Source organism: Xenopus tropicalis, chromosome 9 (genome assembly GCF_000004195.4).
Source record: "Xenopus tropicalis strain Nigerian chromosome 9, UCB_Xtro_10.0, whole genome shotgun sequence".
Lineage (NCBI taxonomy): Eukaryota > Metazoa > Chordata > Amphibia > Anura > Pipidae > Xenopus > Xenopus tropicalis.
In genome coordinates this window covers 64277312-64303955 of record NC_030685.2, presented here as the reverse complement: position 1 = coordinate 64303955, position 26644 = coordinate 64277312, and the positions used below count along the sequence as shown (strand labels likewise).

The 26644-nt window shown below is 40.1% G+C and overlaps 1 protein-coding gene across 2 annotated transcripts in view; it reads left to right on the top strand.

The window, feature by feature from the left end:
* The window catches only part of chn1 (chimerin 1), a 66718-nt gene extending 40757 nt beyond the window's left edge, over nt 1-25961 (top strand). The window contains exons 7-13 of one of the 2 annotated variants that reach the window (XM_012969930.3): nt 12056-12133; nt 15009-15093; nt 20536-20709; nt 21592-21669; nt 22581-22718; nt 23948-24053; nt 25154-25961. In XM_012969930.3, the coding sequence (XP_012825384.1) occupies nt 12056-12133; nt 15009-15093; nt 20536-20709; nt 21592-21669; nt 22581-22718; nt 23948-24053; nt 25154-25325 (831 nt within the window). In that variant the 3' untranslated portion in view covers nt 25326-25961. 2 annotated transcript variants of the gene reach the window in all.
* Nucleotides 25962-26644: the final 683 nt, after the last annotated feature.

Below are 26644 nucleotides of genomic sequence, written 5' to 3'. Positions count from 1 at the left end.
AGGAAAACATTTCTGCCATATACTTTTAATAAAGAGACTTTTACATTTCAACATATTAACAGCCCTCCCACTGTGCCAGAACATGTTCCTGTTAGATGACAAGGACACAGCATAAGATCTGTTATCTGGAATATATGGAGGTGGGGTTTTCTGGATAACAATGTTTTCCAATATATTTATATAATTTAAAACAGTATCTTTTGAGGCTACCAAAACACTTCAAATGATTCCATTAAACAGGACTTGCTGCATTTTACAGCTTTCTGGATAAGAGAGTAAATGCCTGTACTCGCAATATGCCACATCATGAAAAAGTAAAGTTTTGTGATTTTATTACTGGTGCAGGGGTGTCTGTTGAAGGTGGCACAGTTACAGTATGTTACGTTGCCTATTTTCTGCCTATAAATGTTCACATTTACAATGAATAAGGGTCTTTGTGAGTGTATGCTGTTTACAGATTTAAATGTAACTGATTATGGGGTGTGTTTACTAAGATTGGAGATAAATATCTCTGATCTCTGGTGATGTTGCCCATAGCAACCAATCAGCAATAAGATTTGAACAGTCCCCTGCAAGTTAGAATTCAAAGCAAAGACCTAATTGGTTGCTACAGGCAACATCACTGGTGATATTTATCTCCATTATTAGTCACAGGAAAAATGGCCTCCGGGTGAAAGCTGGCATTTGCAGCTTTCAAACGGAGGGGGATATATGCAGTCCAAATGATGCCATTTGGGCGGGGGTGAGGAGTCAAACTTATATACATGGTAGAAAATTAATTGTAGGGTTTGCATGTCCTTTAAGTTAACTTTAAGTATGTTTTAGAATGGCCAGTTCTTAGCAAATTTTTAATAGGTCTTTATTTTTTATTAATATAGTTTTTAAATTATTTGCCTTCCTCTTCTGACACTTTCCAGTTTTCAAATGGGGGTCTCTGACCCTGGCAGTCAAAAAATATTGCTCAGTGAGGCTACAATTTAAATGTTATTGTTACTTTTTAAGACTTATCTTTCTATTCAGACCAACTCCTATTTATATTCTCATTTAAACCATAACCTGGTTGCTAGGGTAATAAGGACCCAAGTAACCATATACTGTTGCATTTCCAAACTGGAAAGTTGCTCTATATAAAGCTAAATAATTCAAAATCCACAAATAATAAAAAAATGAAGACCAATTGTAGATTGACTATGAAGATTTTGTGATTGATTGGATTAGTGGAAGAGTTCATATGCTGAGGACTTCCCATACCAGGCAGTTGAACTGAACAAGCTGCTCGGATGAGTAGTGAAACATTTTCAATGATTACTTAGCAAGTACTTTAGATTTACGTATACTAGATATACCAGTTGTAAATTGTTTAGCTACATCATACTAAAATTTAATTTAATGGTGAACAACCCCTTTATAAAAAAAAGAGAGATAAAAAATGTCTTGGAGTGGAGAGTTTAGTTCCCCTTTATTACAGACCCCTGTAAGATTTTTTACAGCTTGTGGCTCGAGGGCTGCTGGCCTGTGCACAACTGAATCATGTCTGTGTCCTCTAGCAGGGATGCTGTCATTCTGGATGGAAAAGTAAAGGGTTTGTTATTTTCGGGGCTTCCTGGGGTATATACCCTTCTTGTGTGAGTGGAAGCAGGGCATAAATCAAGGAATGTTCGTGTAATTAAAGTGATATCGATAACACTAAACCAATGGCAGCAATGGATTTCTAAAATATTCCCTAAGTCTTTGTGTGAGTTTAATTTACTTAGCTCATCAAAGATCTGCCAATTTTTACCCTTCTGTGTTGAGCGCTAATCATTTGGCTGACAGGGGGTCAATTATAAACACTGGGCAAACTTGCACCTGTGCAGTTCCTGATAGCAACCAATCAGTGATTAGGTTTATTCAGCCAGCTGCAGTCAGAACAATGGAAGCAAACATCTGGTTTCCATGGGTTACTGCCCAAGTGCAAATTTGCCCAGTTTTTATGAATGAGCCCCAAGCTTGTAACTCATCTGACCTGTAACCTATAGCACCATGTGTAACCCCCACACCCTAAACCTTTGGTGCAGTGTTTTGATAGCAGATCTAGGACCAATTCTTTCTGGAGCATTTCCAATTGAAAAAGGTCCATAGTGAGGCACAGGGGCTACCTTTGCACAGCGCTAATCATAGCTGAAAATCAGAAGCAACCCAAAGCTAGCCACAGGGGCTAGTCAGGGTGTAAATGGCCTTTGTGCCTTGTGGGAGACCATTAGGCAGTCACTTACCCTCATTCAGTAAACGATGGAATAGAAAATGTCCAAAGCCAATGGTCATAACAATTATTGGGGTTTGGTCCCCCCATTGCAGTCCAACATTTGCTCAGGCCCCTATTAAAAAGGTTGTATCAGTCCTCCTGCTATAGTCTGGGTACCCATATGGTGGCCAGCACCGCAGGGGAAAAGCAGGGCACAAAATGAGACATAGATAAGGTCTTGATTTAGTTAAGGTTGACCCAAGTTATATTTAACATTTAATGGAAGAGGGTTGGCCCTTGGTCACTTCCAGGTTGGACCCTACCCACATACAGTATGTTAAAGAACAAAGCTTTATGATGAAGCCAAATTATCTGCCTGGATAGATTGTAAACCAGTGGGATTACTGTGCCCAGTCTAAACTGCATACTGATTGGTCTTCTTGCATGAACATGATTTCTACACTTTCTTCACTTTGAAGCACAAAAGTGTCTTTTGTCTTAGAATTGTCTCTAGCCCATTAATATCTTTTTAAATAAAATTGCTTTTAACTTTAGCCACTGCTTTGTCACTTAGTGTATGGCGGGTGAAGGAATGCAGGGCTAAGTGTAAATATTTGACTCATTTGACTCGACTGCCTGTCATGTTTTTAACATTGCACCATTAAGTAGACATGGGCCAGACCGTGACTAATACTTCACGTCCGTCAGTCATTTGAGATTTTTTTAAACTTGTCAGCTATAACAAAATAACACCATTCCTTTCAGTGGGGCTACAGAGATTTGGCAAGAATCCAATTTAGAGCAGCTAGGTAACAAACAGCTTCAGCATTACCTAAATGTTTTAACTGGAAATGTTTTGTTTTGGTTTTTTTTTTTTAAAAAGGACACTTCCTCTTGTTGCTCCTTTACCATAAATAACAAGAGCCTGTAGCGCCGAGACAGGAAATCATCCTTAGTGAATCAGGCCAGACACAAAAGTCACTGCTATTAACAAATGCCCTATGGTTTATGACGTCACAGATTTCAGTGCTGATTGATAAGTGCTAGACTCCTGATGTAGGCGTATTGGAGCAGCCCTGTTTCCTAGTTGGGAAAATCCCAAGCAACTGCACACCTTCTCTATCTAGCTAAGAGCCTAAAGTAAAGCCTTGTTTATACCACAGGTGCCCTGCCCAGGCCACTCTGCCCATCTGCTTCACAGGCTGCCAAAATGGGTCCCTGCTTCCCCATACCTGTGCCTGAAATGTAGAGTTGTGCAGCTGTGTTAGCGGGTGCCATGTTTGCTTCTTGTTCTGAAGGATTTCTATATGTTCACTATCAATTAGGGATGCACCAAAACCACTTTTTTGGAGTTTGAAGGATTCAGCCATGTTTTAACCCCAACCTTTATGTATGTATGTATGTATGTATAACTAGAGCTACACTCAGATGTAAACAGTGTTGGTGAGCCCCACAAGCATGGGAAAGTTCTTTGGGGGCTGCCAAATAAGGGCTGTGATTGGCTATTTGGTAGCCCCGTGTGGCCTGTGGTCTCCAGAAGGCTCGGCTTGGCGTAAATCCATGTGTTTGCGCTTCCAAAACTTGTCTCCAAACCAGAAATTTGAAAATGGGAACCTACTTGGAGGCCACTGGGAGCAATACCAAGGGTGGGGGTGAGCACAAGAGGCACTGGTTGGGGATCACTGATCTAGGACCATTCACCCTGGAGGACTTGGGTCCCATCACACTTTAAGACATGATAATATATTGCAAAATGATGTGAGTTGTGGAACCTGCGATAAAACCCACTCCCCACAGTACCCTGGACATCTGATGAGATCTCAGTCACAATAAACGATACGAATAGGAGCTGCACACACTAATAATGGTATAACCATTTTATTCAGCCATTTCCATCTTAACATCTAAAAATGGCCACATATAAAAGCCATGGCCCCCTGGCCTCTGCAGTTCTGATGCCTATGGGCACACAGTAGTATGGAAGGGTGATTATTATATTCAACCAGTTAAAGTTCAGAATCTTTTTTTTTTTTTAAGTTCAAGCAAAGCTTTAAAAACCTTTAAATATTTATGAAAAAGTAGGAGCTATGTGTACATTAGCTTTCATTTTTCTCTAGCTCATAGGTAAACAGGATATATATCTCTTTACATTTACAAATGTTGTTTTGATAATGCAGTCTGTATATAGTAGTTAAATATTGTATATAGTAGTTAGAAAGGTCAGTCTCCTCTGAAATAAAGCTTTTTCTTTTAACAAGGGAATGTTTTAAATCTGTATAACATTTAATAGTGGAAGATATTTTAAAAAATCTTAATTTGTAAAACACAAGGAAGAAATTCTACCACCCAGTATATACCCTGAATTTGCAAGAAGTTAACACTGACTCTGTTGCTGCCCCCCCTCCAAATATATATCACCTGATTGTGCCATCCCTGTGGAACTGCACTGATAAACCAACTGGCCAATGGTCCGGATCCAGACAGTATTTCCTAGCGTGCTGATGCCACATACTCATCCAGAACAGGCATTGGCATTTTTATGGACACACATTTCTACTGTGAATCCAACAAGAAGTTTTTTTTTTTTACTTTTTCAGGAAATTAGAAAGTGCTAATCCCTTCTGTGTTTACAGGGATACTCCCATAGTTCTTCAGGGCCTTCGATTTCATTGGATTTACACAGCTGGAGTAAGCAAATAAAAGCGAAACATTATAGTGAGCAGATACAGAGTGACTGTGTTGGACTGGCCCACCAGCAGGGTCGGACTGGGCCACCGGGACACCAGGAAAAAATCTGGTGGGCCCTGGCAGCCCAGACCCGATGCCTGTTGCCACTCCCCTGGCCACCTGTGTCCTCCCCTGACGCGTTTCACTTATGCACACTCGGGGGATGATGTCTGGAGGGGGCCCCTATGGGGGGTTAGGGGGACGCGTCAGGCGACGGAGCGCGGCAGGGCCACCTTGCCCACCAGTAAATTCCCGGTGGGCCCAGATGTCAGTGGGCTCTCCTGCTTTTATCCATTTGTTATACTTCATGGTCATTCCCTATTTCTGGATGGGAAAAAAAGACGAGTATTAGGTAGAAGGATAGATAGAGATCACCTGACTGATGTGACCTTGCATGTATGTGTGCATTGGCTTGTTAGTGTGCACTGTGAATCCTATGATCCCAGGAGGCGGCCCTTAGTACTTCTATTTTGGATATATACTTATTGTACAGCGCTGTGGAATATGTTGGTGCTTTATAAATAATTGTTAATAATGTTTTATATATATTCAGAGATAGAAGCATTAAAGTGGACCTATTTGTTATGCACTTACAGTATATTTATACACCTCTTGAGTAACGTGTATTCTTGATTGATGCGCTGATATGTAATCAGGGGTTACAGTACTGCAAGTACAGATATGGATTTTTTTTATAGATCTTATTGTTTGCGTGTAAATCTTGGAGAGTGTCATGTTATTTCTATGGAGGGAGACATTCTGGGAACGTACTTGACTTGTTACCAAACAGGAAGGCCCTATCAGAGAGATGAAGTCTGGATGATGGAAAGTCTTAGAAACATAATTACTGCTGTGATATTCTTAGAACAATGGATTGTTTATGTATATATTCCTATATGCAATACTTTAAGATATGGTAAAATAGAATTATTTATAGGATGGTGAGTGACCAGTACTTCTTACTTGGAAGGTATGTTTTCCTTTTATATTAAGCAAGGTATTTTTGGTTCCAGTAACTGATGTTAATATGAATATTTTAGCACCACTTTTCCCTTCAAATGCTTTCATTGTATGCAATGAGTACCTGGAAAAACACAACAAACACCATAGAAGATACATATATTAACCTTTAAGTTATAGTATCTTATAGAATGTCCTATTCCAACTTTGCAATTGGCCTTCTCTATTTTTTTTTTAGTTTTTGAATTATTTGCCTTCCTTTGCTATATCTTTCCAGCTTTCAAATGGGGGTCAGTGACCCTGGCAACCAAAAAAGTATTACTTTCTATTCAGTTCCTCTCCTATTCATACTCCAATCTCTCATTCAAACCACTGCCTGGTTGCTAAAGAAAATAAGACTGTAACAACCAGATAGCTGCTCAAATTCCAAACTTGAGAGCTGCTGAAAAACAAAAAGCTAAATAACTGGAGAACCACGAAAAAATTAAAAACAATTCTGATTTGTCTCAGACTATCATACCAAAAGTTAGTTTACGGTGAACATGCCGTTTAATAAAATATTTCCACCCTGCACGTTTCCTTCATGGTCTCTTATGTAGCAACCCTTTTAACTCCTTCACCTTTCCCATGTTTTTTTGTTATATCATCTCCATCCTTTTACTTATTGGCTTCCCTATCCCTTCTTTCTTACACAGTGGCCCTATACCTATGTTTGTCATCCCAAACAAGCATTTTTTTTTATTCATTTTTTTCTAATTTGCTGATCTTCTCCTTCCTGTCTTCCTCCTTCCTGTCATCTTTCTCCAGTCCTCTCTGACTTATCCTGTTCATTTTCTTTTGCCCCTCTCTCTCTCAAACTCCAATAACCTGCTTTGTGTATATTTTCAAAATCTCAACTATGTTGGGGGAAAATGGGGTAACCCTATACACGCTTATTAAAGGTTTAAGAAAAGAAAAACATAATCCTAATTTAATCCAATTTTTCATACATATCTGATTAGTTCAGTACTATATAAACTATAAAGTGCACCCCATATTTTGCTGTTAAACAGAATCCATAAAAGTAAACCAGGTGTTCTTGTTCACACTTTTTTTGGGTGTACAGGTATAGGATCTGTTATCCGGAAACCCGTTATCCAGAAAGCTCTGAATTACAGAAGGGCCATCTCCCATAGACTCCATTATAAGCAAATAATTCTAATTTTTAAAAATGTTTTCCTTTTTCTCTCTAATAATATAACAACCCTTATCCGGAAAGCCACAGGTCCCGAGCATTCTGGATAATAGGTCCCATACCTGTATTCATTTTTGGGGTTTCCTTGGGAAAAGTTTTTCTTTTAAGAGGGTACATATTTGGGATTTATTTAGCATGTGTATGTTGCTGTGTGCACCCCCAAGTGGTTATACATGTTGATGAGATAACCAGATATATTCTTTGTCTTCATTGGGTGTGACCCATTAGGTCAACATTGCGTGGGAAGTTTAAAGGCAAAACACGTATTGTAACATACACATGACAAGGTATAATAGCAGCATTCTGTATGTGAGCTGTAATGATAGGAGAGTATTCTTCATAGAGAATAACGTAGGTGGCCAGTTGCAGATTACTTAAATTCCACGGTAGCTGAACCTTGTGCTCTTAGGAAAGGTTAAAGAAATAGTTGTCTAAATCCTACATTGTACATGAGTGAGATCAGTAAGAGGATTGTCTCTAAAACTCTTATATAAGTGAATGAATCTTACCCTGATTCACAGAATATTAATCCAAGTGATAAGATAACTGTTACCCACAATGGTGCCTTTGTTCTGCCCTCTTACACACTACTGTACCCTGACAGCCACGAGGTGTGTAACGCCCTGAGAAGCCAACTGAAGCTATGGGGCCATTTAGCAGACATGTTTGTGCAATATGAAGCATTAGGGTTATGGCATTATGTAACACATGTATGTTTTGCTTATGGGTGCTTAATGTAATCAATAAAAAAAGATGATCAACCATAAATTGCTAAAAAAAAAATGTATGTAAGACAAACTTGCATATATTTGCTAAAAATTAGTTAATCCTTAATATCCCTAATTTTTGGATATGAAACAAGCAATAGAAAAACTGTTAATGGGTTTGTTCACCTTTGAGTTAATTTTTAGTATGTTAAAGGGTGGCCTATTCTATTGCATTGTAATTTGCAGTTGGTTTTCATTTTGTTTACTTTTTTTAATTTTATTTTTAAATTATTTGCCTTCTTCTTTTGACTCCGCTTTAAAATAGGGGTTAATGACCCCAGCAGCCAAAAAACTATTGCTCTGCAAGGCTACAGTTTTATTATTGCTACTTTGTATTATCTATCTTTCTATTCAGGCCGTCTCCTATTCATATTCCTGTCTCTAATTCAAATTAGGTTGTTAGGTTCAATTCAAATTAGGTTGTTAGGTTAATTTGGACCCTAGCAACCAGATGTCCCAGACTGGGGAAAGACGAGTGACTTTCTTGCAGTTTTAAAACCCTAAATCCCACAGCAATGACAATTCCCAACAAAGGTGAAGGATCTGAGCAGTAGTTGCTTATCAGCAGACCTGGCAAGGCCTGGGCCTAGGGCGGCACAAATATAGGGGCGCCATTCCACCCAGCCACACCTGAACCTTGTTCACATACGGAGCACTGGGGTCTAGGTGCACTGAGGTTTTCTGTTCCTGGTGCTCCATGTGTGAGCTAAAAAGATGCGCTTGAGCGCGATCCTGGGGAGGAGGAACGGGGGGCAGCCTCTGGGAGCCATGTTTAGAAAACTGTCTCTGAGTATCAGCCCAATGTAGGGTGTTCCATGAAGAAAGTGTTCCCAGAAGCAAAGCATGGTTTCCGTCACAGGATTCCTATTGTTTAATCTTAAGAAGAAATCTCGCCTCATTATTGCTGGTTTGGAAATGTCACAAACTTTCCAAGAAACTAAGTCATTTTTATTTTCACTTTGAATAAAAAAGGAAATTTGTAACCCCTGATCTGCTGGGGTTTTATTAATGTGGGGTTTTTTTTTTTGTTCTTTTACACCCTCCATATACAGGCCAGCATGATTACAAATTAATTGTATGTGCAGTCCATCCATAGAAACCATGCTGATTTGCACATTAATGTGACAAATGTTTCCCTTACATCATTAAGTTATTGATTTCTAAACATTCATTGACTGCTACTGTAAGATCGTATTGCAAAGAAAGCAGTCACTGCCTGTGATTGATAGCATAATCCTTAGAGCTATGCAGCAAGGTACTGTGCACATTAAGGTGTTCTTTTTTGTTTTTATTTTTTAACCTACATTTTGTGATTAGAAAAAGACACAGAAGGTCACATATAAGATTGTACTATTGATCCATCTTTATAGATTCTCTTGCTTGCACTAGATCAGTGCTGTCCAACGTATTACATGTAGTAAGTCAGTTATTTCTGATATAGCATGGGGTGCTGGATTAAATAAAATGTTGGTGTTATACAGTGAAGTCTATTGAGCAGACTGGGGACCATAAAAATCCTTTGGAGGGCCACATTCGTGCTGCGGACCTCCAGTTGGACGGCAGCTCCCATCAGTAAACTTATATCACTTAAAAATTGCATTCCCTTCTCAGCAGAGCAGCTCGGCTCTGTTAAATGGAACGGTTGGATGAGATATTTTATTTTACCATATAGCATCAGTAAAGTGAGAGCTAGCTAGGTCTGGAGAATATTCTTTGGAATTTGATGCTCCATCTTCTGAAAAATGTGTGTATAATTATCTAAGGCAATATCTATTTACTTAGGGCTCTGGCATACGGGGAGATTAGTCACCCGCGACAAATCTCCCCTGTCACGGGCGACTAATCTCCCGGAACTACCATCCCACCGGCGACTTACAGTTGCGTCACGAGGCATTTTCGGCGATTTCCCAAAATCACCTGTGCAGCGTGTGCCATCCCACCAGTGACTTACATTTTCACCGGTGGGATGGTAGTTCGGGGAGATTAGTCGCCCCTGACAGGGGAGATTTGTCGCGGGCGACTAATCTCCCCGTCTGCCAGAGCCCTTAGAGGGAAAAAAGAAGTTTGCATATCAAAGTCAAGCCGCATCAGTTCTTTCTCAGAATGGCAATTTGATGGTCTCCTGACATGTAACTCAGCTCAGGTATGGGGTCCATAATCTGGAAACCCGTTATGCAGAAAGCTCGAAATTAGGGCAAGTGAATTTCCCATAGACTCCATTTCATTAATCAAATAATTCAAAATTTCCAACAATTTTCCTTTTTCTTTGTTATAATAAAACAATACCATGTTTTTTATCCTAACTAAGATAATGTTAATCCATACTGCAGGCAAAAAAATCCCATTGAAATTATTTTTGTAGCAGACTTAAGGTATGGGGATCCAAATTACAGGGATTCAAAAAGATTCCTTTTCTGGAAAACCCCAAGTGCTGAGCATTTTGGATAACAGGTCCCATGCCTGTACTAGCAACATGCCTGTGTAGTTTGGAACCATACTTTATTTAGAGAGGTGAGTCTGTGGGTAATGTTTCCCCTGTGATGAAATGTATGTACATTGTGCTTAATTGTATGGAGGAAACCACAGGCGCATGGTGTTTAGATGCAGTGATGAGAAGCAGAGAAGGGTGCCTGTAGGGGTTAGTTGGCTACAGGGGAATAGGCTTTTCCCAAATACAAGAAGGTTATGTTTTCCGCTGTGAGGTTTTGTCAAAAAGAGGGTTATTTTTTTTTTTTTGGGGGTAAGTATGTACTGGCTGGCAGATTAGCACCATGTGACTCAGGTTGGCTGGGGGGCACAAGCCTTATCCATCTAAACTGCAGTAGGAATTTACCAATTCTTTACTTAGCTTTGAAGAACTTTTGGTCACCTTTCGAGAATTACCTCCCCTTGGCGATAGTTGTTCTGAGGTTGACTCTTTTTAATATTCAAAGGGTGGGAGAAAAGTGTGGCTACTAGCCCCCTTACTGTCAACAAGACCTTATGGATCTATACATCTACTTCAATGGCCAATGGTGAATGCCAACATTAATAAACACTGACTATAAAGCAGTAATTGCCATTCTCTCAACTTGTAATATTGAGACTGGCCAGAAAAAACTCATGACAAGAAAACCTACTGTCCAGTTATGTGTCACCCCCATATGCAGCTGAAGACAGCAGAATGCTCAGTCCGGTCAAATATTTACCCCACAGTAGCAACCACTGTTGGTTACTTTTGTTCAAATTTCCAGCAAATATTCCTTTTCCTGAGTTTTTTTCCATTCTGCTTGAAAAGGAAACAAAATAAAGTGGAATAGCGGAGCTCTGCAGAACTCTATTAGTCATCCATTGCTCATTATCTTCCCACCAACATGCCTGTCTGTTTTTCTTGTTTAACCAGTTCCTCTGTAGGAGTCCCTGCCGCCCTGCCTCCTGTCATGCACACTTCTTCCCTGAACTGGTTAAGGAATGAGAGATTCTTGCGTAGGGGGGACCGGGGGTGGGAGGCAGAGAGGATGAATACATAAGAGCTGCTCTTCTGTTCCATTGGTTCGCTTTCCTCTGATTGTGACCTGTGTAGAACAGCGTGACGGCTAAACCTACATTCCCCCTCCTCGCTCACTAAGCTGATTTCTTCCCACTTTGAGCATCCATGGGATCAGTGCTACACTGGGCAGACTTCTTGTAAAGATAACGGGTGCTGGGGTTTTCTGAAAAAACAGATTTAAATGGAAGATAAAGGAATTTCCCATATTTTAAATGACCCAGGCACCCATTTGTGTTTTCATTTCATTTCACGACTTTTTCAGGATCTGAATCCCTGTGATAGAATCCTTATCTTCTACCCAAGGCGCACTTAGTCATACGTTGGACCTCTATTTATTTTACAAATAACTGTATTTATTTTTATTTTTTTTGCAAAAGAAGATTAGTTTTTCGGGTTAATAAATTTTCCAGAAATAAGTGCTAAAAAAAAAAGTGTGCAAAATGCCATCGAGAGAGTCCCAGATAGGCTTTCAGAATAGCAAATCAGCGGCACGAGTTAAAAAGCATGAGAGCCAGCAGCAGGATCTGCTGGTCGCTGCTCTTGGGATGAAGCTGAGCTCTCAGAAAGCCTCGGCGACATTGTGGCAACCTCTGAAACTGTTTGCTTATTCGCAGTTAACCTCTCTCGTACGAAGAGCGACGTTAAAGGAGAATGAACAGGTTCCCAAGTATGAGAAAGTTCATAATTTCAAGGTAAGACTTTCCTTTTCCTTACATATTCATTATCATGAATGCTTTCATTGTGTTTTTTATAAAATATTTATATGCTGACACATTTTTGTTACATATCCCAGTATAACATCATGCCCTGCGTTTGCTTGCCGTTACTTGTGTTATGCAAATGGAAGAGCTGTGTGGAATCGGTGACCACTTATAATCATTCAGTTTGCATACCTACTGTACAGGTATGGCATCTGTTATGCAAAATGTCTGGGACCTGGGGGTTTCCAGATAAGGAGTCTGTCCATGGTTTGGATCGCCTTACCTTAAGGCTACTAAAGAACAGCTAAACATTATCCAGAGAGTGTTAAATTACAGAAAGGCCATCTCCCATAGAGTCAATTTTAATCAAATAATTATTTAAAAATGATTCCCTTTTCTCTGTAATAATAAAACAGTAGCTTGTACTTGGTGGTAACTAAGCTGCAATGAATCCATATCAGTAGCAAAACAATCCTTTAGGGTTTATTTGGTTTAAATGTTTAGCATACTTTGGTATTGAGATCCAAATAATGGAAAGATCCCTTATAGGTATTAGGTCCCAAACATTCTGGATAATAGATCCTGTAACTGTACAAGGTTTTATTTTTACAGGGCAAAGGATATCACTGAGAACATAAATAGGACTTTATGGGAGATGTCATTAGTGTGTGTTTTTCAGCTTGGTTAACAGGTTTCTGGATAATGAATCCCATATCTGCACTATGATTGTATTTCCTCTTGTCTGGATAGAGGCATGGGAACTAGCAGCCAGAGACCTATTGTGCAGAAAGCTCCACAATATATCCATAGTGTACTTTTACCACTTTAATGCCATACAATGAAAAATCTACAGTGTCCACATAAAAGCCTATAGTGCCAGGCCATTTGTTTACATGGGAACACAAGACCAACATGAAAACCCCATGCATTCTAGATAATAGGCCCCCTTATTTGTTTTGGTTTTATTTTCACAGACACAGGAGTGAAGGCAATGCAATTAAAGCTTCATTTCAAACGAATACAGACTAATGTCAGTGCATTTATGGCTACAATAAAATCATAATATAAATAATTATTTATCAAGTCTGATATATTTAAAGGCCGGTTCAACTCAATTGACCAGACTCAGTAGCTATCATTGTCCAAGCTTTCCATGGATACCAATTATCTGACTGCCTAAAGAACGACCAATCTGAAAGGTTGCATCCCATGGAAAGCTAGGGGCAATCATTATTTTAAAAGTTTATTCCAGGTAATGTGATCACTATCGATACTGATTGAATTAAAGTGCACACAGACTTTCCTAGTGGATCCCTCTGATCCATTGAATTAATTTGTTCAGATTTGATCCAGTTCTGCCTGAATCACTATTATGCATAATAATTCCTCAAATCACTATGGATATTTATAACCAATCTTTCCACAATGATTATATATACATCGTCATTATTTTTGGAACTTCATTACTTAGCTGTTTTCAGACCAGAAATATCAGTATTTGTGATGCAAGGGAGAATTCCTAATGAATTGGTTCCTCCTCACTTATTGATCACTGTGCTGCTGGCTATTTGGCCTCCCCGATTGGCTCTTTCACACATGGCTTCCTTCTCCCTGTTCTCTGGGGTTTTATTTAACATCACATACACCTGAGGATTTAGGGGAATATTGATCAGTGTGGTTTATTCTCCTTCCAGGATGTTAATTTTAGCCTTTGCTAATTTATAATTTTCTCTTCAGTAGCCAGTACAATTGCTATGATATTGGCTTGTTAGCTTGTAGTGGGCTGTAAATTAGCTCTTTGGCTTTAGTCCTGAACACCACATGCAAATATTGATGTGATTGAGATCTCAGAGCAGGGATTAGCCTCCTGTGTCCCTTTCTGAGATTATTAGACTTAAGGCACAATAGGAAGAAAGGAACTCCTTGTATATTTCTTTAGAGAGTTCTATGCGCAAAGTGAAAGTTCATGGCTTTGCATTGCAGTGCAATCAAAAAGTCACTTATTGTCAATGTGGTTGTGCATGGTTGGTGCCAGGGGGACAGCTGTCCCTGCATAGAACATGGAGCTGTTAGAGCCTGACACCCTGGCACCGGGACCATAGAACAAGCCTAGACATGCGTGTGTGTGCCACTCTGTTATTTCCCAGGCTGACATTTGGCACTGGAAATTTTAGGATTTGCAAATGACTGGAAAGTCGTTACCCAGCTGCTAGCATTTTACAGGAATGTACCCTTATATTCCTCTGTCACTTTTCTTACTGTAAAATAATGACTTATTTTACAGTATTACAATTATTTATCTTAATCCTCCTTCTTACAGTGTCTTTATTTATTAGACATGAATCTGCCCTAAAGAGCAAGAATAATTTACTTTAGGCACTTGTACTCCTTCCCTAAGTACCTTGTGCTGGGGATTCTGGGACTTTGCCACACCTACAGAACCATAATGACAACCTGAGTGGCCTTTATGTGACAGGCAAGATTTATTAAAGCATGTTTGATGTATGTCCTTGCTTTATTGGCCGTCACTCCCCAGCCCTCCCATATCACTTTGTTGTGGTTGGCTGCCAGGGACAAAATAATTATGTGCCACAGTGCTTATCTAATGAAGAAAGGAAAAGCCTTAGGCGCATACAGTCAATACACGCCATGCCAATAAAGCAAGATTGAAAGCCCATAGAGAGAGATTCTGCACAATCACAATGGCACTACGATTAACAATGAGTCTATGGCTCATTATGCCCACTATTCCCATTATTAAGGCTTATTTCTTCCATGTTTAATTTGTATTTGTTGTAACTAAGAAGCACCTCCAGTTAAGGGGAAACTCTGTTTGTTGTGTCTCACTTATCTTTTTCTTCCCCAGGTGCACACATTCAGGGGCCCTCACTGGTGTGAATACTGTGCCAACTTCATGTGGGGACTCATCGCTCAGGGAGTCAAATGCGCAGGTATTTCTTTTTCCATCTGAACACGCCATATGTCGGCTTTCATTCCCATATTCTATATTGTTGGTGTTCTTGAAAACTGCTGAAAGTCATTGATGAAATATTGGTGAAATATTCTTATTTAGTTAAAGGGGTGTTTACCATTAACTTTTAGTATGTTATAGAATGTCCTTTTCCAGGCAACTTTGCAATTGGTCTTGATAGGTTTTATAGCTAGGTTTTCATAGCTTTTATAGTTTTTTAATTATTTGCCTTCCTCTTCTGCCTCATCCAGCTTTCCAATGGGGGACACTGACCCCAGCATCCAAAAAAAATCTATTGCTCTGCAAGCTTATAGTTTTATTATTACTGTTTCTTTGTATTCCTTCTTTTTCTATTCAGTCTCCTATTGATATTCCAGTCTCTCATTCAAACCACTGCCTGATTGCTAAGGCAAACAAGAGCCTAGCATCAGATAGCTGTTGAAACTGGAGAGCTGCTGAAAAGCAATGAAACTGAAAAAACATAATAAATGAAAACCAATTGCCAGTTGTCTCAGAATATGAATGTCTGCATCATAGTAAAGGTGAACAACCCCTTTAATAAAAATGGCAGCCAGAGAGTTGACACAACCTCACTTTGTGGTTCTCAACAATTGCCAAGGTGATTTGCACCTGGGATGTACCTTTATATCCATGCTACCGATAATTAAACATACACTAAATAACACCGCCGACCCAAGCATTTGCTCTTGCAAGTTTGGGTTCTTGGCCTGTACTGGAGGCAGCTCTTTCTCCCAAACCCATTGAGTTCCCGTCCTTTTGTGCCTGTGAAACAGGTCTGTGATGTGCAAGTGAAATCAGACACTACTCATCTTGTGTCATGTGAATGGATGTGTAACCTAGAGGCATATCCACCCTGACCCCAAAGCTGCTGTTAAAGGGAACCAAGGCATCTGTTAACTTGTCAATTAAATTAGACTTGACTTAATTAGGGATGGAATCTCCCCTTTGGAGAGATCTGTATAAACATATGCTGCAGGGAGCTGAAAGTTATTTTGGCTAGGGGTTAGACCTCCGTGTTCCACATCTGTCCCCGTACAACTGTGCTGTAGGTGAGCATCTGCTAATAATGAGCGTGCAGACATAGAACTTCTCCTGCAACTCACTAGGGCCAGTCCAACAAGGGAAGGAGACATGTCATTAAATTGTTTTGCAAGGAATCCTTTATCCCCTTTACATTTCAGAAGATCTTTACTTAGAGATTGCAGTATTCTCCTGAGCTATGACTCCCAAATCCATACGCAGCCTCTGATATCTAGCTCTTAATTCTGAGACTTGCAGTTCAGCCACTTGTTAGCTTTATTGGATCTCTCTATAGCTCAGTGCGGTCAATCCATTCAGTGTATAATTCAATGTATTGTGACTTGCAGATTTTCCTATGCAAGTTTATACTTTAATATAGGTGCAGGGGTTTGAGTCTTTATTGGATAGGTAATGATAGGTATAATAAAGCAACAATAGAACCGTAGGAGGAGAAGCCTGGCCTAGGGGCAGCATAGAGGCTTATTAAGCAGAACATAATTAGCGGGTATCAGCTGAACTGCACATTAGCTGTGATGCAGTATGACCCAGGGCAAGTGCATCCGAGTGTTATTTAGGAAGAAATCAGAATAGGCACCACTGAGCAGTGATAGTGTGCTACTATGCTACCGTGGGTACATTGCCTATAGTGGTACCTGTGTAGCCAATGAGCTTTCTCTGTGCAGTCTAACAGGCAGGATTTGTGCCCCGTGGTGCTGTGATTCCACAGCTGACACCCCGTGTAAGTACATGTGTTCCATGTAGGGCAGGAGAAGGGCAGTGCAGGGATTGGCTCCTTCACAATGGATTAAAGGGCGAGTAATGCATCGTATTCCTGTGGGGAGGACAAAAGGAAATCTTCCTGTGTGGCATCAGCATATGTTGCACATCGAGTGCTTCTTTGTGGCCCAGGCCGATACAGTCTAGTTACACTGCAGCCCAACATCTGTGTGTATGTTACAGAAATGTGCATTGGCTTTTCCTCCTGGCTGGGAGCACATTATAAATACAGCCGGTGCTTCATATTAACAGTATGGGAATAGGAAACATGCTAGTGTTTATGTTAGTTATGGGTGAAGGATTGGTTCGGCCTGTACAGATTCCTTTTATCTGTATCTGGCCAAATAGCTGTAGTGGGGAGTCGTTAACATAGAGCTGTGCAGCGGGAGATACGGGGGGGCTGAATTTGGCCACAAATGGATTTTTGTGCCCCCCCCGCCCGCCAGGACATTATTTTTTATGAAAGTTTTGTATGCAATTGTCCCTTTCCAGGATCTCTCCTTGGGACTTTTCTGGATAAGGGGTCTTATTGTTATCTTGAGAACCATGCCCCAGTATAATTGTTTTGCCATGAAGATCTGGTTGAATCTGGGTTCCCATCAGTTAAAAGGCACTGAAACACATATTAGCTACAGTTATTAATTCAATGGGGCAGGCAGGTACCCACACTGTCACCGCTGATATAGAAGACAAACAGTCAACAATAGGAATTCAGGGATACCTGGCAACACAGCTTGAAGGGGGGGTGTAAGGCACAGATCGAAATAATTTACAATTTATTAATTATAAGGGGGTCCTAAATGGCCAGTCAAAAAGGGCCAAACTTAATGGGATACAGCCCCCAGATTAAAGGGCAAATCAAACATCCATATCAAGCAATATCCCAAACTCAACTCAAAATTTCAGTTTATATATATATATATATATATATATATATATATATAAATATATATATATATATATATATATATATATATATATATATATATATAAAAAATCACATTTTTATTCAAAGATCCATATTAAAAGCATACAGACCCCACAAAATGCCACCTTACGCATGTCTCAGGCCCTATGCCCTGAAATTTCTCATTATGGCAAACTCAATTACCACCCTTTGATGATTATGCCCCTAGGTATTTACTTACCTGTAGGCAGTAAAGCATGAGAATGAGGCTTAGTTTACATAAAGAACATTCCGTCTCTGCATACATTTACATGCAAATAGGAGCTGCCATATTGTTGTCCCTTTTGACTGTCACATTAGTTCATGCTGTTGCAATCAGCTATAGAAGCTTCCATTCCATTTATAAACACAAGAAAACAAAAAATGTTGTTCATTTAGAAAAAAGCCATGTTATAGGGAATGTTTTATACTGAAATCAGGATCCCAATATAAATGAGGCTTTTTTGCCCTTCTATTCTGAGTTGGAATGGATTAATATGCAAAAGGCACTAACAGGAAGAATGCTGGGAGAATTATTAACATGAGGTATATTAATATCTCGGTAGCATTTCTGCGCACAGGAGCCATCTGCACCCCATGAAGCATCAGCTGTTTGTTGCAAATATGTTCATGCGGGCACATGGTACTCTGGGGCTCATCATACGTGTAATGCAAATTTGCTCATCTTTAACTTGACATTTTTAGGTCAGCATCCTTTCTATTATATAAAGCTTCCACCGTGACTGCTGAGAAGAACTCTTTCTGCTCTCCTTGTAGGAACATTTTATTCTGCTGAGTAAAACTGAATAAAAGTAAATTTTTAAGGCACAGCGAGTCCCTGTTCTATATTCCAGACATAAAAGCCCCAGAGAATATCATTATAGCTCTCTGGTGTCCAGTAGGTAACTACACAGATATCTTCAGTCCCCACTATGGTCATTATTAGAACTTTATTGACGTTATTGCATCATTATCATAAAAGTAAAAAAAAATGACTGCAGTCTGCTGTAACCCCCAGAATGATCTCTTATAATATGTCAGGTTTTCTGCTGTAGGGATGTGACTGGCTTAAAGCTGGCCATACACTAATAGATCTCCTTGCTGAGGTTGCCAATTAAGTAGTGGATCCTTGCTGTATTGAGCTGATCCAGTCGTTTAGCCCCCAAATCAGATTTTAATACGGACATGCTGGGAGAGACCTGCACGCCAAGGTTGTTCTTCCCCATCAGGATTTTGAAACTAGATGATAGATATCTGCCCAATTTTCGCCCTTATCTTGGGTGCCTGCCAGACCAATAAGCTGCTGGCTTGGCATGGAGAGAGCCAATCCAAGAGGTACTAGCACCCAAGGCAAGTACCTTTTGTCTTCTCCTATTCCATCAATTCCCACCCATTTGCCACTACAGTCCCCTCTCATGTTCACCCTTCCTTCACCTGTAGCCTTGTCCTGATCGCCCATTTAGAAACTTACATACAGGGTGGGCTTAGGGCAACAAAAATGAAGGGACAATTTAATCATTTTTTTTTATTTTGCACCCCCTTTTAGAGCATTAGCCGAATGCTTTCTCTGCCTACCCCAAATTCCAGCTCTGAATAATTTATTAGCCCAGGTATGGCCATAACTCTTTTATGCATGAAGAGAAGAAGGGAGTTGCCCAAACTGCTGGAACTTTGCAATGAAACTGATTCTCAGTTATGTCAGAATAGCCTTTAATAGGAGGATGAGAATTTCAGAGTGGAATGTCTATCTGGAATGAGTTAGATATAATCAGTGAGATAAAGTTTTAAAATATACACCATGAATAACCTGAACACTATATCCTATAACTCTGCTTAGTGATGTCATTGGTTGTAACACTGCTTAGTGATGTCACTTGGGCACATGACTTATTGAAACCCTGCACTGTACGCATCAGTATTACGCCTCACATCCCAGAGAGCTTAGCTATTTATTTTATGTCCTAGTGAGATCTTTGCACCCTGTTAGGCTGCAAAATGAGGGACAATCTTAATAGGTGAGAATAATATAGATATGAAGTGAGTCTCCTGATTGCCTTGTTTGGGATATCTCATGCAGCGCAGATATAACACCCGCAGCCGTGCCTTTCTGACAGCCTTTAGAGCGCACCAGATAGCCGATCCCAAGTGGCCTTGTCACATCTGTCATGGAAAGTGTGGCGTAGCTTTCCAAGCCATCTCAAGCATTTTGTTTTGCTTTGTTTGATAAGTGAACTGTTTGCTGTGGTGCGTTCTATCTTGTGTCACTCCTCACCTCTGAGCCATACGGCATTGGCCTACTCTATGGTTTCTGGGGTGTAGTTTTCCTCTCAGCAACTTTTTCATGGGATAAAAACCAAGGGAGAAACATAAGGGATTGCACTCAGGTGAAGAACATTAAGCCATTTGCTATGACTCCTTAGCAATTTCCAGCCTGTCTCTATAAGTTTTTGCCATTGGCACCTCTTTGCCACCTTTCTAACTACCATATTTTTCTACATGCAGCCATCATTTCTCTTTTTGTATCGTAAAGGGAACCTAAAACTCGCTCTTTGTTAACAGATATTTTATTTAAATGTAACTTTAATCCACCATGGAACTGGCTGAAGATTGTTGGTTCCTGCCCAGCATTCAGTTCTTGATCTCTGATTTTCATTACAGACTGTGGATTGAATGTTCACAAGCAGTGTTCCAAGATGGTTCCGAATGACTGCAAGCCAGACTTGAAGCATGTTAAGAAAGTTTACAGTTGTGATCTGACCACATTGGTAAAAGCACACAACACGAAAAGGCCGATGGTCGTGGATATGTGTATAAGAGAAATAGAGTCTAGAGGTGAGACTTGTCTTATACATTGGGGCTATTGCTTGGTTCTAGGATGAATTATTGGAGTTAATATTTTGATGTCATGCATGGGGGAAGGGGGGCCTTGCATCCAATATCAGCCTAGAGCATTTGGCTTTAATTATTATAATACAACATCAAGAGAAAATACATCTGTGCCAAGCCACTACAATACTCTAGCAAAGGGCATATTGGCATATTATTTTAGGCAAGGCAAAGGGCCAAGGAGCTGGGATCTGTCGAGCAGAATTTGCAATTTACATTAAAGGGGTTGTTCAGCTTCAGAGACCCCATTTAAAGCTGGAATCATTCAGATGAGGAAGCCAAAAAAAAGAAGAAATAAAGGCCAGTTGAAAAGCTGCTAAGAATTGGCCAATGTATAACATACTAAAAGTTAACTTAAAGGTGAACTACCCCTTTAAAAATGGGAAAGAGTGCACATGTAGGCCATTTATTAAACAGGGTCAGTCAGAAGGACTAATGGAAGATCCCACATGCAAATAAAACAGGCACATTGCAAATGAAATTTGCCAACAAGTTAATTGCTTAAAATCTCAAGTGATTCTATTCTGGGTTAGCCAAGTGATGTCCAATATAATTTGACCTTAATACCCATGCGCTTGCCTATTGAATGGAAATGATACAGTGCGTTGCATCAGCAGTCTCAGGGGAAGGTGCCACATATAGCTTGATGTGTAGCTGGGGACCGAGAGGGAGGGTAAAGCTGAAGGAGACTACAGGTCAAGGTAACCTTTAAGCAGCAAGCTGAGGGCCCTGCTACACTATAATGAGCTATTAGAGTTCTACTGTGGGATAATAAGCAAGTTGGATATGGAATGGCTGTTTCACCCATCTGATATTCTTTTATTATAGGTCTCTCGTCAGAAGGATTGTACAGAGTATCAGGTTTTACTGATCTAATTGAAGATGCCAAAATGGCTTTTGACAGAGGTAGGAGAACCTTTACTTTATTTTGGCCTATCATTATTTCTACTCAAACAGCAAGTGTTCCCTTGCTTCCATGCAAATACTGTATGTAAAGTGACATGAAAACTCAGCTGGCCTGGATCCCCACTATATTAGTGCCTGCCTCTATGGACTTTATGAACAGAAGGTCAACCTTTAACCTTGAACAAATGCAGAATTCTACTGCCCCTCCCAAACACTCCCTCCAAATGATCTGTATTACTTGGGTAGCCTGCACAGTGACCTCAAACATTCCCCCAGAGTAAAGGATTGCAGCCTCCATATTGGGAAAAGGTCCTGTCTTCTGGGCTCCTTGAGCCTGCTCTTATTGCAGCTAGGGCTAACAGTTGTCCTTAGCTTTCAAATGCACACGTTTTCAAACACAACATATAAGTAATGTTCAATGAGGAATGTTTGAAACGGTGTGTATTTGGAAGCCATGCTTCCCTGTTTGCTCTAGCTACTATAGGAGCAGCCTAAAGGTAGGCAAGAGTGATGCAGAGGCTACTCCCAATACCTTTATATCACTGTTTATACAAAGCTGGCCCAGGACAAACATACAAACCCCTTGCAGGTAGCACCCAGGCTGGAACTGAGCTCAGAACCCAAATGCTGCAAAGTAGAAGTTCTTATTCCTAATAAATTATGAAGAACTTGAGAATTCCCCTGTGTTGTCAACCACTGCCAAAAAGCATTACATGTATTTATACTAAGCCAGCTTCTAGTATAAGTAAGTACAAGGTACATAGGCGATAAAACTAAATTCTCTGTGTTCCTGAAGGAACCTTTGTTTTTTTGCCAACATAAAAATTTCTTTCAAATTGCAGACATTCAGCCACCATGATACTCCACCATACACCGCAAGCATTAATTTCATCTCTATTTCCTTTCTACAGATGGGGAGAAGGCTGATATTTCTGTGAATGTATATGAAGACATCAACATTATAACCGGTGCACTGAAACTATATTTCAGGGAACTTCCAATCCCAATCATTACATATGATGCCTACCCGAAATTCCTAGAGTCTGCAAGTAAGTACACATGAGAGCTGCCTGCTGTTAGCAAAGCAGTTTTTTATATTCATATAGATTCATATTTCCAATGCTTTTAAGTTAACCCTATCAATTATGTCTATTTTGGCTCAGGGCGTACTTTGCCAATCCAATGTTCACTATAACCTTCCATGTCACTTTAGTTAATAAAACCTTCCATATGACCCACTTGCTCTGCATGTCCCACGTCAGCACATTCGCAGTATGGCGTTTCTGACATCAGATGAATATATACATAATAAATGATTGTAGAGTGCATGTCTGTAGATAACATGAGAGGATATGGGGCTGGGAGTGGTCTGTGCAATCCCATGACTAGAGCAATATTAGTGCTGGCATATACAAAAATAAATGGGGTTATGCCTGGCCTTTCTGCATCAGTGTTCTACAGGTATTTTATGCCAAAACATAACGTCTATACAGTAGTTTTTGGCCTTAAAGCACAGGCTTGATTAGTCACATAATGTGCTCCCTCTAGTGGTGAATAGGAATATCACATCTGACCACTTATATAATGTCTTTGCATTTGCTATAGGTATACTATCATTTTACATCATTATATAAGTGATTATAGTGATTCCCTTTAGCAGGCAAGATCTGTGCCCCTAAAGATGCCCCAGTAGCTCCCCATCTTCTTTTCTGCTGGTTCACTGCACATGCTCTGTGCTGCTGTCACTTACTGAGCTTAGGGACCCACTCACAATATACTGTATAAACAGAATATAAATGTCACAATATAATGCTGATTAGTAATTCATTCACATTGAATGGCAGTTTAGAAACCAGTGCAGTTGCATCAGAATTTAATCATCAGACCTGTAGCATCAGTTTATAGTATCCAAGATTTATTGCTCATGTGACAACTGTAAAGACCTATATAATTACTAATATAGAGATGCTAGTGCAGTCAGTTTAGTAAATCAATTATGCTCTTTCTAGCCATATTTACTTTTAGGATTTAGCTCTCCTTTAGGGCTAAAAAAAACAACTTTTTAAATGCTTCTTAGTTACTGTATTTTAGAGCTTTCTGAATAATGGGTAAAAGCTCCTAAGGTTTCATGAACACCCGATAGCCAGGTTCTCCAGCCTGCCCAATCTATGCATTGCTTGTAATTCATGGCCCAACACACAGTAGGGTTATCATTAGAATAACCATCTTCCTTATTATTTTCATGCAACGTAATCTCTGTGTATGTTTGTTCTGCCAGAGGCTCCAGACCCTGATGCACAACTAGAAACCCTTCATGACGCTTTGAAGCTGCTGCCTCCAGCTCACTGTGAAACACTACGGTATCTCATGGCCCATTTGAAAAGGTAAGTTCTCTTATACTGTAGGTGTGTTCTGTTTATACTCACACAGCCCTATGGTAATGATACACTGTTATATTGCCATTCTGCCAGGCAGTTACTGTAGGGGGCACGCATGCATCACAGCCATGGGCACACACAGAGCATTAGCTGGGATATTAGCTCAATCTGCCAGTCAGGGTGTGATGTGAGCTCAGTGTCAGTCTGTGCATGTAGAGAGGCAGCCTGTAATTGGCCAGAAGCTTGTCATTATCAGCCTTTTATTGATTCAGAACCATATAAGAGAAACAGAGGCATTTTTCTTGTGTGATTCTGCCTGATAGCTGTAGTTGTAGCCAGGGTTCCAAGTTTCTCTACTCATTTAGTGGCCAGTTATACACACACACACACACACACCTACACCTGAAATTTACAACACAGTAGTGGAAGGCCATAGTACTTGCCCACTTGGAATGACATTTGTTTCTGCTCATCATGAGTGGAATATATATATAGATTTGATAGAGAGAAGTCATGTAGCTGTGTAGCAGTGTCTGGGTGTGTGTTTCCTGCTGCAACAACCCCCTGGAGGTGACAAACCAAGGACACCATTGGCACATCCAACCACAGGCCATTATGAATATAAAAGAAGCTGATAATTTAAGTTTTTGCAGTCATAAGCCAGTTAATATATTTTGTTAGCTTTTTTGTCAGTTAATGGGGTGTTTACTGTCCTTTTACAGGGTATTATGACTGCCTAAATCTCTCCCATCGTTGTAGCAATTTGTAACTCAAAGCCACATTACATTAATGACTTGCTCTAATTAAAATGAAAATGTGACACATCATATCACCAATAAAATGTCAGCCATAAGGCATCATGGGCTGAAAAAGCTAAAACTTGTCTGTGTTTGTCCTGCCCTTGTGCAATGTTCCTCCAGGCGTCCATTGGACTGAACTGAATCTGTGCCTTTGCTACACGTCATGTGACATTCATTTTAATTAATGAGACAGGCCCTGAGAAATTAAAAAGCCAAAACTATCAGCAGGGGGTGCGTGGGATTTGCTATTACAGGAATGCCCTTCGGATAGGTCACACTGATCCCATGCACTGTCTCTCCTCACAGGGTGACTCTACATGAGAAGGACAATTTAATGAGTGCAGAGAACCTTGGTATTGTGTTCGGCCCAACTCTCATGCGAGCCCCGGAACAAGATGCCATGGCGGCACTGAATGATATCCGTTATCAGCGGCTCGTGGTGGAGATGCTGATCAAGAACGAAGACATTCTATTTTGAATATAATCAGGAAGAAACCATTTTTGAGATGAATAACGTTAATAAATGAAGGATAGTTTTGCAACATAGCGAGCAGTTTGTTTCCAGGCGAGTCCCTAATTTCCTATGTGTACAGCGTGCAGAAAGGACAGGCTTTTTGTTGTGGCAATCAGATGTATATTGTATAAATCGGGAAGCTCCTCTACTATTACTGCATTGTGTTTACAGTGTAACCACTTCCACAGGATTGCATGATTCTCTCCGTTTTTGTCGGGGATTTCCTTGGAAAAACAAAAACTATCTAGGAAAAAAAAGCCTCTTTCCAAGCGGGTAGTGAATGTAATACGGCATGTTTCTTCCTCCCCCGTGTAACTTGGCCTTTCTGTTCTGCCCAATCAGATTACAGCGTTGAGTTGATCTCATGAATGACTTTTTTTGCTCATTTCACTTCTGTTCTTGCTTTGATGATTGTTTCTTTTTTGCCAAGTTTCTGTATCGTTTGGAAGAGGAAACCTGTGAGTTGTGAATGTTTTATTCCCTTTCCGTGTGGTGCTTGTGATTAAAATGGCAACGATTATTATTTTTTTAATTGTATTTTTGTATTTTTCAACCAGCATGCATGTATTAATTTATTAAATCTAGGTTTTAGAAACCTTTTCTTCTGTGTCTTATTTAGCTTTAAGCAAAGCTTGTTCTGTTATAGCAGCAACACTTAGCACAGGGGGTCTGGGAAATGTCTCCAAATAGTCTCCATTTCCTCTAGAAATGAGCAAATAGCAATGCAGAACTTTGTGGAAGTGGAAGATCTTCTAGTATATCTTGTAGCTATCTCCTGGTATCCTGGTGGGCCACCCTGACTGCGCTGAAGGCTTAATGCATTCTTTCCTGTTTCAGCACAATAATCTCCCATTCACAAAGCAAGGTCCATTCAGAGTTGGGTTTGTTGCGATAGGAGTGGTAGAACTTGTTTAAACTGTACAGAGGCCTGACCTCAAGCCAAATGAATACCCGTGGGATGAACTGAAATGCCTACTGTCACCTTAGCCTGATTCCCAACATCAGTGCCCATCCTCACTAAATCTCTTTGGCTGAATGGTAGGAAACAGCACCTACAATGGACTGACTACATATTACTGAACATGCAGATGTCTGGATACCTTTGGCCATAGAGTGCATCTTGTTTAGAGAAAATGTTTTAAAAAAATATTTAAACACTGCTGCTCTTTAGACTTCTATGAAAATGTGGGTCTTAAACATCTGATCTGCAGTTACAACTCTGGTAGTGTGGCCTTAAAGGAGAAAGAAAGCTAAAAAGTAAGCTTTATCAGAAAGGTCTATGT